General features: G+C 34.4%; 1 protein-coding gene across 3 annotated transcripts in view; it reads left to right on the top strand.

The window, feature by feature from the left end:
* Positions 1–18,274, top strand: part of Pax (paxillin) — a 159,692-nt gene that overhangs the window by 98,212 nt on the left and 43,206 nt on the right. For all 3 annotated transcript variants that reach the window (XM_072535548.1, XM_072535547.1, XM_072535549.1), the window contains exons 3-4: positions 4,028–4,205; positions 6,598–6,739. In XM_072535548.1, coding sequence (XP_072391649.1) covers positions 4,028–4,205; positions 6,598–6,739 — 320 coding nt within the window. The remainder of the gene's footprint in view (positions 1–4,027; positions 4,206–6,597; positions 6,740–18,274) is intronic.

Raw genomic sequence — 18,274 nt, 5'->3', positions numbered from 1 at the left:
AATTTACTTCGTTATTCTAAACATTTCGGTATTTTGTTTACATTATCTGTTATTAATTTCTCTCGTTACTTTTGAATAAGCAGCGCTCGTTCAGCAATTTTGTTTAACCGAATGATCTCATCGCACACTTAGCAGAAACAATACATAGTCTCGAACACCGTTAAAATTTAACTGCGAACATTCTTTGTGTTCGTCCCAAAAACCGACAGGCTGTGGTTCTTGACGAGCAACGAACGAACAGCTCGCAAGCGGTTCGTCCCGTCGTACAAATTAACGAATATAGCGTTCACAAACGGTTCGCGAACAGTTCTGCTCGCATATGTGTACCCGCCTTAAGATTAACCAGCCGTTTAAATGTAACCTAAACTACTACTTTACTGTCCTAGGTATTCCCAATGGTTCACCTTAGAATCTTATAATTGAATCGCTTATTTCAGAACCAACCTAAGTCACATTCAACAGGAGATGAAAAAAACGTTTTGAAAGTTTATCTGAACATTTTTACTAAAAGTGAAGTTTGAAGTTAATAGCTTACACCTAATGTAAGAATTTATCAAAAACAAAAGCAGTCTAAATCGTTACTAAAATCGTTACTCTTTAAATAAACATTTTTAAAATGGACTGGTAGGTTGAAATGAAATGAAATGAATGGTAGGTTGTTTCAGTAATGAAACGTCAGGTTTCAAAACAAAAGTATTTATTACTAAACAATTTAAATATCCTACAGTTTATTTTGTGACTTCCTTGAATTTTTTCTTAGTTGCTGATGTTTGAATAATATTTTCGTAAAATGGTTTAAACGATTCCTCCACCCATTGAAGCAGTGCGGTCAAATTTTCTTTTTTTGTCCTCTAGTATTGGAATTTTGTCTTTATACGCCTTTTGAGTTGGCATTTTAACTGTGACATTGCTTGTTTTTGGAATGGAAACATTGAAGGTACTCCATATCGCACCATTAATGTATTCATTAGCTCGAATACTGCCGGGAGCATCAACGCTGTAGACAAAATGATGCAATTTGGAAATTGAGAACGAAATTCGTTGGTCCCTTGTTAACTTCTGTGTCTCGGTCGACGCAAATGCAGACTTATAATACCTAGGTCACCAGTCTTTAAAATTTATAATACTTTCCCTTTTAAGTTCACAGATCGTGAATAGGTTTTGGGCACTTGCGGTAACAATGATCTCAGTATACTTATGGATGTTATAAACTGGGTCAAATTTTCTGAGGTTTCTTTTAATAACCCCAAAAATACGGTCACAGGGAAGAAATGAGTGACCTCGAAGTGAGAAAAATTGTTGAATTTTTTTAAATCTGCCTGTATCGGTTAAAGCCAAACACATTCTTGTAACGCATTGGTTTTTTTAACCTGGGCAGTTGTCCAGGTCAAAACAGGCGTAGTTCTTTTACATCTGCTCCAATATCTTTTTCAATATAATCTAATAGAAAGTTGCAGACTTCATTCGGGCTTTTTCGTGCTTCTGCTTCGTGGTAAATATAAAGAACGGATTTTCGTGACTTAATATTGGTGATGGTGATTAACGTTAACGGTAAGATGCGACAGATAGAATAGGTCTTGTACAGGAATTGCAGGAAGTTGAAGGTTCTGCATAAAATCAAAGGCGATTGCTTCTACATCATCTCTTTGAATGCATTCCTCAACTTGATCATATAGGGCAATGTAAAAGTTTTTACTTCGGTGGTACTGTACGACTTTTTCGGCAACCGCTACTTTTTTTGTTGCTTCACCAAGACTAGGGTTTTAATTTTTAAATTAAGCTCCTCACATATGAGTGACAGTGTCAATTTGTGGCCTACCTAAATGCAGGTTAAAATTTTTATGAAAAAATTTATTGTAGTAACAATATTTTACTGTATTCTCAGGATACTTTTTAATAAATAATTCGTGCATTATTTTTATATTAAGTTTCTTATCTAAGTACTTAAATTCCTTACCAGAGTAAGGAGACTCTTTGACTGGAAATGTAGTTATGTGGCTACGGATAAGTTCCCTAGTTCCAGCATAAATAATGTTCCCTTTTATATTTTTTCCCTTTTATCTGTAGGTATCACACCACATAACACAAGTCTTTTAATTCTCTTTAGCCTTTCTCTTTCAATGGCATGAATACTTAAAAAAGCATCTTCGCATAATTTTTTTTTAGTCTGATCAACATTAACAAAGAGCTTGTAACTTTTTGTCGTATCTTTACCTTCTTCATTATGTTTTCTTCTTCTAGACACCTCTATTACTTCTATTAATCCTTGTAGATATAATATTCTGTTCGTTTTTTGTTGTCATGCCATAAAAGTTACCAAAAATAATGTTCCTTTCCGATTCCGATTTCCTAATTCCCTTACGCCTTTTAGTAGCAGGCTCTCCATCCTTAGCGTTTTCAGCACTGGTGGTGGTTGGTTGATCGTTGTTCATAATAATATTAAAGTATGAACGTTTATCTTCCAATATACAGACAAATTTTTGACGTGACAACGTCTTAAATTAGGTTGTGGCTCGGAGTCATTCATGAAAAAGTGTAACGCCCGCTCACGTCTGTTACAGTGAGTCACCGAACGAGAGAGAGGCCCGCCGGACCGGCGAATGCCTTGCGTCTCTCTCCCACTCAAACATGATCGGTCCGCTGCGCGCGCAGCACTAGAGAATTAGGCGCGTTGAATCGGTGCGTGCTTCCGTGCTTGTGTCTCTGTCTTTCTCGAGCGTTCTTGGCGTTCAAGACACATTACAGCAGAAACACTTCCTTTCATTTCATATTTCTCCTATCATCGTCCTATCCTCAACAAAATCACTCAAATAGAAATTAGTTAAGTTTAAGTTTACATGTACAATGTTTTAGTAAACAAAATATATTTCTATAGTTAAAATTTGTGCAATTCTTATTTTCATTCAATTCCTTGTTCCTATTGTGCAATTTAATAATATTCATATCAATAAATATTCTACCGAGAAAAAGACGTTGTCACGTAAAATCTTCGCCCGTAAAATCGACTTTACAGGCAACCGATTTTGTAAGCAGTAATAAGAACAAACAATAGAAGCACTATGAAATTTATAGGTTATGGTAAACGTCGATATGCAAAATGACAACTGACAATTTAGTGCAGAAACAACCTTAGTCCGCGACTAAGGTGGTTTCAGAAATATATGAATATTTTAAATCGATATAAAATCAACTATGCTTACGGGACTTAGGTGTATTCTGCATTAAATTGTGTGTAACTCACAGAAATTAATGTTGTTATAAACTCAAAATCGCCAAAATATGACTTAGGTTGTTTCTGAAATAAGCGATTCAATTATTATTGCATACTTTACTGTTGTGGCTAGGTTCACTAGGTCCGAATTTAAACTGGCATTTATATATTGATAACTATCACACAAGTTCGGAAGGTTTGCTGTGTTTGAGCCTGCGGGCTAGGTCTTGATTATCTAACAGTTCTAACACTTCCCTGTTTGTATGGTTGTTGAGTCAGGTATTAGGTACATGTATTAAAGCAAAAATTGTCAAAGCAGAAATACTCTTATTAACGCGCAAACGGCGATATATACACTTATTTTTAATTTTGATAACGGATTTGTGCAAAGTAAAAGTTTTGTCAACACAACTTTGCTTGCAAAGGCCGCTATCTATTAGAATTCTCACGTAACTACATCTTTATTTAGAAAACATGTAAGAATCTTTTTGCGGTTACAATTTTCGTCATTTTAAAAAACATTTTGTGATTATATTATATCCATATATGTTTACCCATTCAGTACGAAATATATTTGCAGAAATCAAAATATTGTAATTTACCGTCATCCTTATCAAAGATTATATCACTTCCTGGAACCACCTCTTACATTTTATATTTAAAATAAAAATAATCAGAACTCGCTGAATAATACTCTTCACCAAATAAACCATTCATATCTCTCTCTTATCACGTCGCAATAATAACATAACACACGAGTCTGGCATTCGCGAACGTTTGTTGTTATTAACCGCACCTTTTTCCGTCTTGTTACAGGGAAGTTACGGGAAAGTGCCACCAAATTCTGGTAACCGAAGTCCGAGTTACGGCCTAACCGCAAGTGCTGGTCACGGTTCGTCATCGTCGACAATGGAGAAACGCCCTTTTAACAACAATTTAGACGAATTAGATTCCTTGCTTCAGGATTTGAGTAATAGTCGGCAACATGCTTCAGGTAAATATTTAAACGATTAAAAAGTTTATGTATACATTAAGTCAGTATGTAATATAAATAGATGGAAATAGATAAAGTAAATATAAATAGGTGGAAACTCGTTTCTTCGTCCATTTTACCGGTAATATTATTTGTACTAATGGGATTTAATATTTTATACTTTAGTAAGCTATTTCTCATATTTAGCTCCTATCGTTCCGTGCTCATTTACGGAACAAATGTTTTGGTCATAACCATGGCTGTGAATAGCACATACATATCTCGTTTAACACTCGTTCCACTCGTTCCATTGGACAATATTTCGATCTTCACCTACCCCGATCTTTCCATTCCCCCTCATTTATGGCTCTATGTTCCACCTTTCCTTTGACTCTTTCTCTCTATTCCAATGCTGGTCCGTGTCTCCCTCTTCTATTCCTTAGAGCATAATTTAATGCCTGTTTTGGTCATCGTTTATCATTAATTTTCATTACATGTCCTATCATAAAAGTTGTTTTGACACTATTATATCTACTGTGATACTTATCCTTATATTATCCTATTATACTCCATTTCTACTGCTACTTAGTATTCAATCAGTTTTTGAACCAGATACTTCCTCGACATTTGCTAGAATTATTTCATCGTCTGCGAAGAAGAGATTTGTTAGACACTGGTTCCCAATTTCTGTGCATTTCTTTCTCCAATTTGTTAATGCCTCCAGAATGTATATTTGAAATAGCGTTATATATAAGAACATCCCTTCCAATATTTTAAAAAGATCTTTTAAGGGTACAGTGGCATAGGAATTCTGGAAATCTAAGTAGACTAAATGGGTGACACTATCTACAAAAGATCCTGCAAGGAATCAACTCTGATCTTTTGTTTCAATATATTGATCCTCGATTCTTTTCTTTTCAAGTTTCCTCTTCTTCATCTTCCTTCTTGTATGTAGGCTTTAAAGCCTGTTTCTTCTTCAATATTAGCCTCCTAAATTGTCTAAATTGTCGCCCCATCTTTTTCTTGGTCTGCCAATACTTCTTCGTCCATTTGGTGACTTATCTCGTGCTATTCGTATTATCCTATCCTCTGCTATTGTACTAATGTGTTCGCTCTACTCTTTTTTCCGTTTTCTTACTTATCCATTTATGTCTTCTATATTGCATGCTCTTCTTATGTTTTCGCTTCTCTCCCTATCCAACAGGTTTTTCTCTGATATTCTTGTTGACTGTTGTTTCCAGTAGTCGTCTCGTTTTAGATGTGCCAGGTCTTGTCTCCGTCGTGTATGTTAATATAGGTCTAATTGCTGCTTTATAGATTCTTGTTTTTGTGTCTTGTCTTAGGTGTTTATTCTTCCAGATTGTGTCATTAAGAGATCCCGCCGCTTTACTTGCTTTTAAGCTTTGTTGTCGTACTTCTTCTTCAACATCTCCATAACTATTTATATCTATTCCTAGATATCTAAACCTTGCTTCCTGCTTTATTATTTTCCCATCAATTTAGATTTTACATCGTAGTGGGTATTTAGATGTTGTCATTTTGGTTTTTTCTGTTGATATTATCATATTGTATTTCTTGGCTGTTGTATTGAAGATGTGTGTTAATCTTTGGAGCTCGCCTTCTGTCTCGGCTATTAATGCGGCGTAATGTTGACAATTTGTCGACACTTTTATATATTAAAATATCTAGTCTTTCAGTCTTGGGCAAATTAATTCAATGTATAATCTCTGCACGGTCTATTCTCTTGTAGAAGATATAACCTGCGAGGCCCTCTGATCTATAGGTGAGGCACATCTTCTTGGTTTTCGTGTTACATGAGTAATAACGTTTTCTACTTAGCTTATATTTGCTATGGTAGTCTTACTAGAGCTATCCTTGCCAACCGTTAATTAAGTGGTTCTCTGATTCCGTTGAGTGGTACCAGTTCGTCTGCCTTCAGGAATGATTTTTCAAAAAAATGTTAACTTATTTTCCTCAACCACCCTCGTGAGGAGGCTGTTGGCAATAATGAGAGAGTCTACTTAATCTGGTAGACACTCTGTCGTCAGATCCTGGTTAGTTATTTTAGAGGGTATATCGTACAACTTATGTTATAATTCGTAATTGTGAGGTTGACGTTGGAATTGCTATATGCTACGCTGAACATCACCCATACTCCAATTTAGCCGTAGCAATCACTAATAGCACAACAAAAAGAAAAAACTCGTAAAAAGAGTCTTCTAATACTAGAAAATATCTACTATGAAAAACGTTCATAATTTATAGAATTACAAATGGTTATATATAGAAGAACAATATGTTAACATATCAAAAGAATATCTAAATAAATTATAGTTTGGTGGGAGAGTGGTTTAGAATGAAATATTAATGAATTTGTTTCTAAAGGTAAAGTCTGTTGTCTTTTTTGTTACAGAAAACATGAATGGTAGCCATTATAATGGTGCTATTGCCGATTATGGAGGTCGTAGTTCAGCTAATTATTCTAGGCCATCCAGCGCACAAAGTACTCTAAATAGGCCATCTGTAGACAGCTTACTTGATGAGTTAAATTCAGGGTGAGTGCTCTTTTTTTATATAATTGTAATTCTATTACATTGGATGCAATTTTTGAACGACTTATAAAACTTGTTTATTTTCTATAACTGTCTAATTTTATAATATATTATACCGGGTGTTGAATCGTCAAACGGGCCATAGGAAACTCTAAACTATCGAAAAAAAAATTCTGTTTCCCTAATTATTTTACATCAAAAGTCATGAGAAACTATTTGTAGAGGACTGAAATCTGTATCGAAAACAAATGTTAAAATTGCTCTACAAATTAAAAAAATCCAACATTTTGCAAAAATATAATACATTTGCCAGAGTGTCGTAACAATGTTATCGTATTAACAATGTTTGAACTGTCAATGTTTAATTCAGGCATTAGTGTGCACACTGTCAGTTTTTTATTGAGCTTAAGATATACCAATAGACCAATTCCAAGTCATTCAACAATTCAAAGGATGTAAAAAAAAGTTTAATACTGGGACCGTGATTGCTAATTGTATATTGCTGAGGTGTCAAGAATCGAACCGTTGCAGACCAGTTTGACATTCATAATTCTACAACCACCTTCAATAATTTTGAAAAAAAAAATTAATTTCAATGCCATCAAGAACTAAAAGAAGGGGATGCTGAGAGGTGTGCGAAATTTTGTTATGACACTGTAGAGAGAGCTAATGCATAAAGACAATTTAAAAAAAAAACCGTTGTTTTTAGCGATAAATGTACATTTACATAAAATAGTGACCCAAATGTTCAAAATTATAGGATTCGATTGACAAGAAAGGCTGAGTATATTACTGAAAACAATACCCAATATCGTCGAAAAATAAATGTTTGGCTAGGAATATTAGACACAATATCACTGGATCATTTTTCTATGAGAAAAATTTTAATTCAGAAAAGTTTCTGAACTTTTACAAGGAAAATAAAATTCCTGTAGGTGTATGTATACCATAAATCACAAACATTTTATTTAAAAATCCTTTATAAAAGGTACTTAATTAAAAAGACCCTTTCGGGCTACATCACAGAACGTTTTCAGACTAAAAAGTCCATCATCTGTGAATTACCAGGTGTACATGAGTCAAGCGACTAAATGCTTTCCATCTAACTTAATATAATTTCCACTAAATGCGTACCATCTTAAAGGTAAAAACCCTTAAGATGGTACAAAATTTATTCATTGTTACATTTTTGTTAAAAAGATGGTGTGATGTTAAAGTTTTTAACAGATATTCTGGATAGATATCTATAAGACTCCCAAGGGGGTTGCTGCTGACCCTGAGGCATTGTCACAGGCGTTACCATCTAGAGCCTATACAGAGACATTGTCTCAGGGTCAGCTGTAACCCCCTTGGGAGTCGTACACTGTCATGCAGGATATCTGTTAAAAACTTTAGGATTTTTAAATAAAACTTTTTTGAACTTGTTACAAGAAGAGATTTTACCGAAACTTGAAGAAGAATAAACTTCTTAAATGAAGAAGAAGAATAAAGAAGAGTTCTTTAAAAACAGTTTTAATAATTGTTTGATTGGACTGTAACATTAAGTGGCCTCCGACTCTCCCGAGATTGGGAGATCTAGCTCCAAACAATGCATTTATCTGGGGCATCCAAAATCCAAAAATTTATTCTGCCAAAAAATTTACAGATATTGAAGCATTTTTTTTTTAGCCCTTTTTCTATCCGAATTGTCGAATAAAGGCCTCTCCCATTTCTCGCCATTCATCCCTGTTGTGTGCTAGGCGTTTCCACATTGGTCCTGCGACTCTTTTGATATCGTCGCTCCAGCGCATTTGAGGTCTTCCTCTTGGTCTCTTCGCATCGTACGGTCGCCAGTTTCCGACTTCTTGGTTCCATCTACCATCTTCGAGACGTTCGTTGTGTCCAGCCCATTTCCATTTTAATTTAGCTGCTTGTTTCGCGGCGTCCTTTATTTTTGTTTTGTTTCGGATTGCTTCGTTCGTTTGCCGATCTATTAGTGAGATACCAAGCATCTGTCGTTCCATGGCTCGCTGAGTTTTTCGAATCTTGTCCATGTTCTTTTTTGTGAATGGTCCAGGTTTGAGCTCCGTAAATGAGAACGGGAAGGATACAAGAATCGAACACTTTGGTTCGAAGGTTTTGGGGTATCTTTTTGTCTTTCAGTATGTATGAGAGTTTTCCAAATGCGGCCCATCCCATTCTTACTCGTCTGCTTATTTCGGTAGTTTGGTTTTCTTTGTTTACCTTGATATTCTGACCCAGATATATGTATTCTTCTACATGTTCCACTTTTGTTCCTTGGATGGTTATCGTCGGTTGATCATCTTTATTCGACATTAGCTTAGTTTTACTCAGATTCATTTTCAGTCCTTTTTTTATGGATTCCGTATGAAGCTCATCGATCATCGTCTTCAGTTCTTTCCAGCTGTCGGCTATTAGTACTACGTCATCTGCATATCTTAGATGGTTTAAATACTTTCTGTTTATCGACAGTCCCTTCGTTTCCCAATTTAGTGATTTAAAGATGTCTTCAAGTGCGGCAGTAAATAGTTTTGGAGATATGGTGTCTCCCTGTCTTACTCCTCGGTTGATTTTTATTGGCCTCGTTTTCATTCCGTTATCCATCGTGACTACCATTTCAGCGTGTTGGTATATATTATGTATTAATATCCTATATCTAGAATCTATTCTGCTGTTGACCAGTGCTTTCTCAATAGCTCATAATTCTATGCTGTCAAAAGCTTTCTCGTAGTCTATAAATGCTAAACAGATTGGTAAATTGTATTCGTTAACTTTTTCTATTAGGACCTTTAGTGTGTGAAGGTGGTCACATGTACTGAACCCTTTTCTAAATCCGGCTTGCTCTACTGGTTGATATACATCGAACTTTGTTGTCAATCTATTTGTAATTATTTTTGTGAATATTTTATAAAGTTGTGATAGTAGTGATATTGGACGATAATTTTTCAGATCTGTATTGTCCCCTTTTTTGTGTATTAATATTGTGTTAGCAGTATTCCATTCCCTTGGTATGTTTCCTTCAAATAGGCATTTATTAAAAAGTATTTTTAGGTACCTGATGACTTCTTCTCCTCCTTCTTTCAACATTTCTGCTAGAATTCCATCACTACCCGGTGCTTTATTTCTTTTCAATTCTTTAATTGCATTTTCTATTTCTACTTCGCTTATTTCGGGCATTACTTATTATACTTATTGAAGCATTAAAGATGCGAATTAATGAAGAGTGGAAAAATATCGCCACGCGTTCTGGCTAATGTTAGACGAGAATTTTATAATCGATTGGAATAGTGCTTAGTACAAAATGGCGGATTTTTTGAACATTCGTGATAGTTTTCTTCTTCTTCATGTGTTATCTCCTCTAAGAAGGTTGGCAACCATCATGGCAATTCGCACTTTCGATACCGCTGCTCTAAAGAGGTCAGCAGAAGTGCAGTTAAACCAAGCTCTTAAATTGTTTAACCAGGAGATGCGTCTTCTTCCGCGACTCCTTCTACCCTGTATTCTTCCTTGCATTATTAATTGCAACAAGTTATAACGCTCGTCCCTCATGACATGTCCCAGATATTGCAGTTTTCAGACTTTAATTGTATTTTGTTATAGTTTTACGTTTAGAAATTATTAGTTTGTCATGCTATATCTGCAAGAATCATATATAACTCGAAGAATTCTGCGTTTCTACACTAGTAATTTATTAATTTCTTTTTTGTTAGTAATGCCAGTACTACTTCATAGTAGTCAAGGGACTATACCGTTTCTGCCTCACAGAAATACTTTTTTTCTCAGTTGTTCTAACAAAGGGACATTTTGCAACAACTCCCAACAACGCTTTCCGTACGAGCAAATGTGTTAGAATGTGGGGGAAATTCAATTTTTCCCTAGATCTGGGGAAATTTGAAAACAATTTAAGGTTCCTTTTGGTCGTTTTTGACGCTTTTTTGTTGTGGGGGTATAGGGGCTATACCGTTTCTGCCTGACAAAAATACTTTTTCCTCAGATCTTCTGAAAACGGGGCATTTGCAACAACTGGCAACAGTTGTTGCAAATGCTTTCCATTAGAGCCAATGTATTAGAATGTGGGAGAAATTTTTCAATTTTTCCCTAGATCTGGGGAAATTTGGAAAAGAATGTAAGGTTTATTCTGGTCATTTTTGCCGCTTTCGTGGTGTGAGCTATACCGGTTCTGCCTAACAAAAAACTTTTTCCTCAGATCTTCTGAAAACGGGGCATTGCAACAACGCAACAGTACTTTCCATAAGAGCCAAAGTGTTGGAATGTGGGAGAAATTCAATTTGTCCCTAAATCTGGAGAAATTTGAAAAACATTTGAGGTTCATTCTGGTCATTTTGACGCTTTTTGTGGTGGGGGTAGAATAGTTCGTTGGATCGTGACGTATGGACACGATCGTAAATAAATACAAACAAGACAACATACTTACATAGGATAGTACATAAAATAATAATATAATGGTAAACGGTTAGCAGCTTGAAAAAGTAAAGGAGTTTTTATACCTTGGGAGCATAGAGGACAGTATGGGATGCATAGGAAAATATATGACCGGAAGAACAAATCTGACAACGAAAATATTGAATAACCTAAATAAGATATGAAAGTCAACAGAAATAACTTGCTAACAAAAAAATAATACGAGATATCTGACAAGTAATTTGGATACAAAAAATTCGACTTAACATACTATAATATAATGTTGTAGTTCTTAAATAACCTCTTGCAACTTAATTAAATATAAAAAAGCATTAGATATTTCTAAATTACAATATTTTTTTGTTTGTTTCTTTTGCTTTTTTTTTATTTTGGGTCAATAACAACGATGACGAAGTTCTTCTTCTTCTTCTGGTTCCTATCCGTTTCGGATGTTGGAAATCATATTGGCAATCATGACCTTGCTCTCTGCGGCTCGAAACAGCTCCGTTGAGGTTTTCTTAAACCATGTTCTTAAATTCCGCAGCCATGATATTCTCCTTCTACCGGGTCCTCGCTTACCTTTGACTTTACCTTGCAAAGACGAAGTTAAGGCTTCTCAAATGTTTTTATAATTCCACACATGCAGTACAGATTAATTTTGAAATATCTATCATTTTTTATTACAGAAACGTAATTAATTCAGCTGTAGGTTACCAATAAATATAAGGATTTGACACTTTTTGTCTTAAAAATAGTTTAAAAAGTCAATATACAGTTTTCCCAAAATAATACAGAAAGATTTATAGCCTCTGCCATTAGCGGCGACTAAAACGATTGTCTATTTAAATCAAGTATCTGTCAATTGCCAAAAATGTTTATTGAAAAATGTCGGAAAATTTCATAGCCTTATTATTTTATGAAATGTGTCTGCTCTTAAATCCGTTGCCAAAAACAAATAATATGTTTAATATAAACTGACGGCAAAAAAAAATCGACTACTCAGAATTATTTTATGTATATATTCATATTTACCTAATTTTTACTATAATCGGGAACTGGATTGCTGTTACTGATATTTTAACGCTTGTTTTATTCCTGTTAATCTTTTCAGTCTAAATTGTCTTAGAGTGTCACAGTTCTTGTGGAATAATGCCAGTTTGCGTGGTGTTCTATACACTGATGTCCCAGACGACCTCAGTGTCGTTGAAAAGTTGCAAGAAAACCATGTGTCTAGCCGAAATTTAAGCGTCGCGTTTATCATGAATACTAGAAAATTTATAAATCAGTTGCCAAATCAGTTGTGAAAATTAACATTCATAGAAGACTACGTTTACGTTTTCTTCATCTTACCTGTCACTTCCCCAATGAAATGGAAACATAGCCTCAATAACGTACAATACACAATAATTAAGAATTTTTCTTAATATGTGGACCAAAAATGGAATCGAATTTGAGATATAGAGACTTTAAGGGATTTTTAAGAGCTGTGTACCCAAACATGATCTAAGATTGGCAAAATGGAGCGATTTAGATAGATCTAGTAACATAAAGAGTGCTAAGGGAAAAGAGCGAAAGATGAAGAGACGTGGTGCCAGAAAGGGATCGATGGGATCGCCGAAGACATGGAATCATAGTTTAAAAATAAATTTCATTTTCAAAGTCAAAATAGAAAGATTTAAAACCTCTCATTAGCAGCAAATAAAACGGTTGTCTACTTAAAAACATAACGTATGTCAATTGCCAGCAATATTTTTAATAGAAACTGTCGTAAAACCGTATTGGCTTATTAGCTTTTTGAAACGTGTCTTCTGTCAAATTCGCTGCCAAAAACAAATAACATGTTTATATGCTGTAAGAATGCTGGCAGTGAGATTGTTAAAAGCCTTAAAAGTGATTAATTGTGTACAATTCTACAATGACATCAGTCTGTAAACATACATGTATAAATATCAGTACCTAAGTGCATTTCGATATTTTTACAATGAACACGTACCGGCAGATGGATTCGATTTCTAGGTATTCGATGCAACAATTTAGTAAATAAGTAAAATTAGGGATATTAGTCTGGTAGATAAAATTGCTAAAAGAAGCTGCTATGTACAAAAAAGCTGGGAGTGATTGTTTTAGCAACAGAACAAAGTATACATTATCGAATATTACTGTGTATATGTAGAAGTAAATAGCGGGTGGTATTATTCATTTCCAGAACGCAAAAACATTGTGAGTTTTATGGGCAAATAGACAATTGGAAACGATCAATCTTCTAATGAATATAACATAAAACCAATAACATCCATTTCAGCAGTAACCCTACAAAAAAATTTGAGGACGGGTAATTGCCAAGTTATTTTAAGAAATTACTTCAGTTCTGTTAAGAACAGAAAATGATTGTTATGGATACATGGCTTAAACTCTACCTGTTCGCAGATTATATACGTGGAAGTCGCCAAAAAGATAAAGAAAATTATATCAGAAATCACATAGACTACATAAGTCCAAAAACATTCGAGAACTTAAAATACAAATACGGAAAGTGGAGAGAGAGCAGATCCTGACAAGTTGTGGTCTGAATTAAAAACAATAATTAAACAACAGAACCTACCACTAGTAGGCCAAGAATTATTATTGCAACTTTTCAATTTTATATGGATCAATAAGGTATTCCCACAAATATGGTACTAGTTCCAAATAGTTACAATATACAAATCAGGTAAAACTAAATTTGAAGCAGAATCCTCTAGACCAATCTCTCTCACGAATACAATGTGTAAGTTGCTAGAAAATGTCATTGCCAATCGACTCATGTGGTATATTGAACATAAACATCTTATTATACCCGAACAAAGTGGATTTAGGAAAAATAGATCAACATTAGATACCTTAATATCATTGCAATCAGAAATTCACGAAGCATTTATATGCAATCAAGAATGTTTAGCCATATTCTTTGATGTAAAAAAGGCTTTTGATACAGTATGGCGCTATGATATTTTACCTACACTTCACAATTGGAAGATTCACGGTAACATGTTTGCTTCTATTTCAAACTTTCTACGGCAACGATATTTCCAAGTTCGAATCAATAACCTTTGCCTGTATCTAAATTACAGAAAAATGGAATCGCACAGGACTCGAATTTAAGCGTAGCGCTATTTTTAATTGCTATTAACAATGTTGGGTCGTTCTGCAACGGCACAATTATAACTTTTTTGTATGCTGATGATCTGGTAATTCTAGCAAGAAATAAAAACATATTATCCGCTCATAATAAGTCGATAGAATCGTGGTCTAACAATATTGAGCTCCAGTTTTCCACCACAAAAACAAAAGCTATACGTTTTTCACCAAATTCAAATCCACAAAAGCTCCCAAATCTATTTTTATACAATTCTCCTATAGATTATACAAAAGAAATAAAATTTCTAGGGATGCAACTGGACTCAAAATTAAGCTGGACAAGTCATATACACTCGCTAAGACTATCGTGCCAAGCTGGACTAAACATTATGAAATCTGTATCACATAAAAATTGGGAAGCAGATTTTCCAACTCTAATTAATTTGTATAGAGCTTTAATTATATCAAAACTGGACGACGGATGTGTTGTGTATAACTCCGCAAACCAAGCATTGCTCAAAACTTTGGATACTCTTCAGAGTTCAGCCGTTAGACTTGCTCTTGGAGCATATTGCACCAGTTCTGTGGACAGTCTACTCTGTGAAGCTGGAAAGTCACTCTTTAACCTAAGAAGAAAATACTTAACTATATCGAATGTCTCGAATATAAAATCTAACCGAAAAAATCCAGCTCTCCATCATGCTGTTGCTAACAGATTCCAGGAGGTCTATCAAAAAAGAAATAGGGGTGCTGTACCTTTCTATGAACGAGCTAATAGATACTTATTAGATTTTAATATTGAACTACCTCCCATTTATCCTACCTGTGAAATAAATTTATGTTTCCTTATGTTGTTCCCTCTCTACTTTGTAACCTTAAAATTACAGCATATAAAAAAATAACGTGATACCCAATTTTTTTAAAACTCACTTTCTCTATGTTCTCACACAGTACAAAAATTACCATCTTATATACACGGACGCATATAAGACCATAAATGGAGTAGGAGCATGTTTTGTGATATCACATGATCATTTCATCTATAAATTCTCTCCTGAGACAGGTATTTTTACAGCAGAACTATTTGCCATAATTAAGGCCCTAACCTTTATTCTAGAAAAAAAACTTTTCAAATCTCTTATAATATCTGATTCACTTAGTTGTCTGACATCAATTTCTCAGATTTATCCCTCTCATCCAACATTACAGCAGATTAAGTTAATTTTATACCATATATACCAAAACAATTTGACAGTAGAGTTCCTCTGGTTACCGTCACACGTTGGAATAGATGGTAACGAAAAGCCGCATCAGTGAAAATCTAACGGTGAATTTAGGTTTAAAACCTTACTTCAAAGCAAAATTGCACGATGTTTGTCAAAACCAATGGAATAGAAGCACCACTAAATTGATAGAAATAAAATCTTCCGTCCTTCCATGGAACTTCTGGCCTTCAAAGCGACAACATCAAGTCGTAATAACACGTCTTATATTAGGACACACTTCTACAATACATGAATACTTGTTGAAGAGAGAAGATAAACCAGTGTGTTTTGTTTGTGAATGTAAAGTGACAGTGAAGCACATTTTGATTGACTATCGAATATACTCAGTTGAAAGATTATATCACCACATTCAAAAAACATTAAAAGAACTTCTAGGACAATCTAAATACGTAGCTGACTTGATAGAATTCTTAAAATATATATTATATCTTATTATTATTTGATATTTTGTATATGCCTATGTAGACGAATCACGTTGGGATGGGCGGCATATGGAAGGATGAGAGACATTTTTAAAACAAATACTCCAATTCACCTGAAAAGGAAGGCATTTAACCAATGCATCCTACCAGTCTTGACCTACGGAGCAGACCCTAACTTTAACGAAAGCTACTGCCGAAAAACTGAGGGTAACACAAAGGCGAATGGAGAGATCAATGCTGGGTCTGACCTTGAAAGATCGCGTGAGAAATGAGGAGATACGCCGACGAACTGGCGTTGACGATATTATACTGCGAATCAATAAACAAAAGTGGAGGTGGGCTGGACATGTTGCTAGAATGGAAGACGGAAGATGGACGAAGAGATTATTGGAGTGGAGACCAAGAGCCGACAAGCGAAGTCGAGGCAGACCACCCACCCGATGGTCCGACGAGCTAAGGAGAATAGAAACAAACTGGATTGCAGCAGCTAGAGATAGAGAGAACTGGAGACGTTTGGAGGAGGCCTATATCCAACAATGGATGTGAAAACGGGGCTGGATGATGATGATGATGATATGCCTATGTATGTCTTTATCACTTTTTGTATTTTCTTATGCTAATAACCCTAAGTGATTGAAGCAAAATAAATAAAAGGAAAGACAGTTAAGATTTGATTTCACGTATAGAGCGTCTGTATATCCGCTTATACGTATTTCATCCTAAAAGGAATCTTCGGAGCGGCTATTTACAAACTCTCTGAACGTGAAAACAATCTTTCCTGTCGTAGTAGAAGCAACACTAAAATGGCTTCGATATGGACGCAATAGCGACATCTGATAATAGTTTAATTTAATTTAATAATAGTTTCCGGATTTAAAAAAAAAATAATTAAACAAACTACGCAGCTGAGACAATGTGTCTCACAAATAAAGATGGAGAAAAATTAAGAATATTCGAAAGCAAAATCCTCAGAAAAATTATGGGCCCGATAAGAACGGAAAACCAAGAAATGTGAAGAAGAATGGATCATGAACTAAGAGACGTAATGAAAGGAGAAAATGTTTATAATATACCTATATGTAAAATATAGTTAGATTTATTAAAGCTCAAGGACAGAGATGTCTGGGACACTTAGATATAAGGAAAAACGACCTACTGATTAAGAAGGTCACCAGATGGAAGCCAGAAACTAAAAGACCAAGGGGAAGACCCAGAGAGAGATTGCAGGACCAGGTCTAAAAAATTGAATTGTTTCATTAGTCTCACACCAATAAACTCAAATTTTTTTTATAAAATTGTATATTTATATGTCCATTATTAAACAACCTGTTGTATCAGAATAATGAAAGTCTGTTTTACAACATTGTAGAATTGGCATGTGTGAGCAAGTATCTCTGATCCAATTAAAATGTAAAATAGCCAGACAAATTTAATTTAAAACAATTTGTTAATACCCTATTTTCAGAAATGACTTTTTATCTTGGCAAGTCACATCTGGTATGGTTGGCATTTCTATTTCTTGATAATATAAATTTGCAAAAGCTATTAAATTTTTTAATATAAGAAACATGTAAGTAATCTCCTAAAATTACTTGTCGGGTGAAAATGCAGTGGACCGTATGATCGAGAGTTATTTTCAAACTTTCCTCGTTTTATGTGTTTTTAATATAACTAAACATATTAATCCGGTTACAGTTATTGGTTTTTATAACGAAACGTGTCAAGGATTAAACTAGGCCAGTTATTAAAACTTATAAAAATTAGATGAATATTCCACAAAATATTTTATGAAAATTAATTTAATATACACTTTATTATTAAACTCAAGGTTTGTGTACACAACAATATTAATCTATTTATTTTTAATAACGAGTAACTTTTTCAGATTGGAAATTTGGATATCAAAATAATTATGGTACAAGTTGATTTTATATTTTTATCGATATTTTAAACAAAACTCGGTAGAAACAAAAGCAAAATACACTACCGAGCATAAAATTAGGGTCACCCCGTAATTTGAATTTATTTTAGAAATTATTATTCTATTTTCGGTTGTAATATAGTTTACTAACGGATTGCTTAAAGAAAACAACGTTTTTGTCGTTTAAAGTTTATTAAAAATAATGGAAATGAAGAATTTTCCTTTGATATACTAAATATTGAAAAGACACAATTTTAATTTGATGTGCTTTTTGTTGTAAAAAAGAAATTTTAAGAACTTCAGTAGCGAGTATTCCCTCCTCTGGCAGTGATAACAGCTTGCAAACGACGAGGCATGCTTTGGATCAGAT

This window comes from Diabrotica undecimpunctata, chromosome 6 (genome assembly GCF_040954645.1).
Source record: "Diabrotica undecimpunctata isolate CICGRU chromosome 6, icDiaUnde3, whole genome shotgun sequence".
Taxonomy (NCBI): Eukaryota; Metazoa; Arthropoda; class Insecta; order Coleoptera; family Chrysomelidae; genus Diabrotica; species Diabrotica undecimpunctata.
This window is presented reverse-complemented; position numbering and strand designations above follow the sequence as displayed.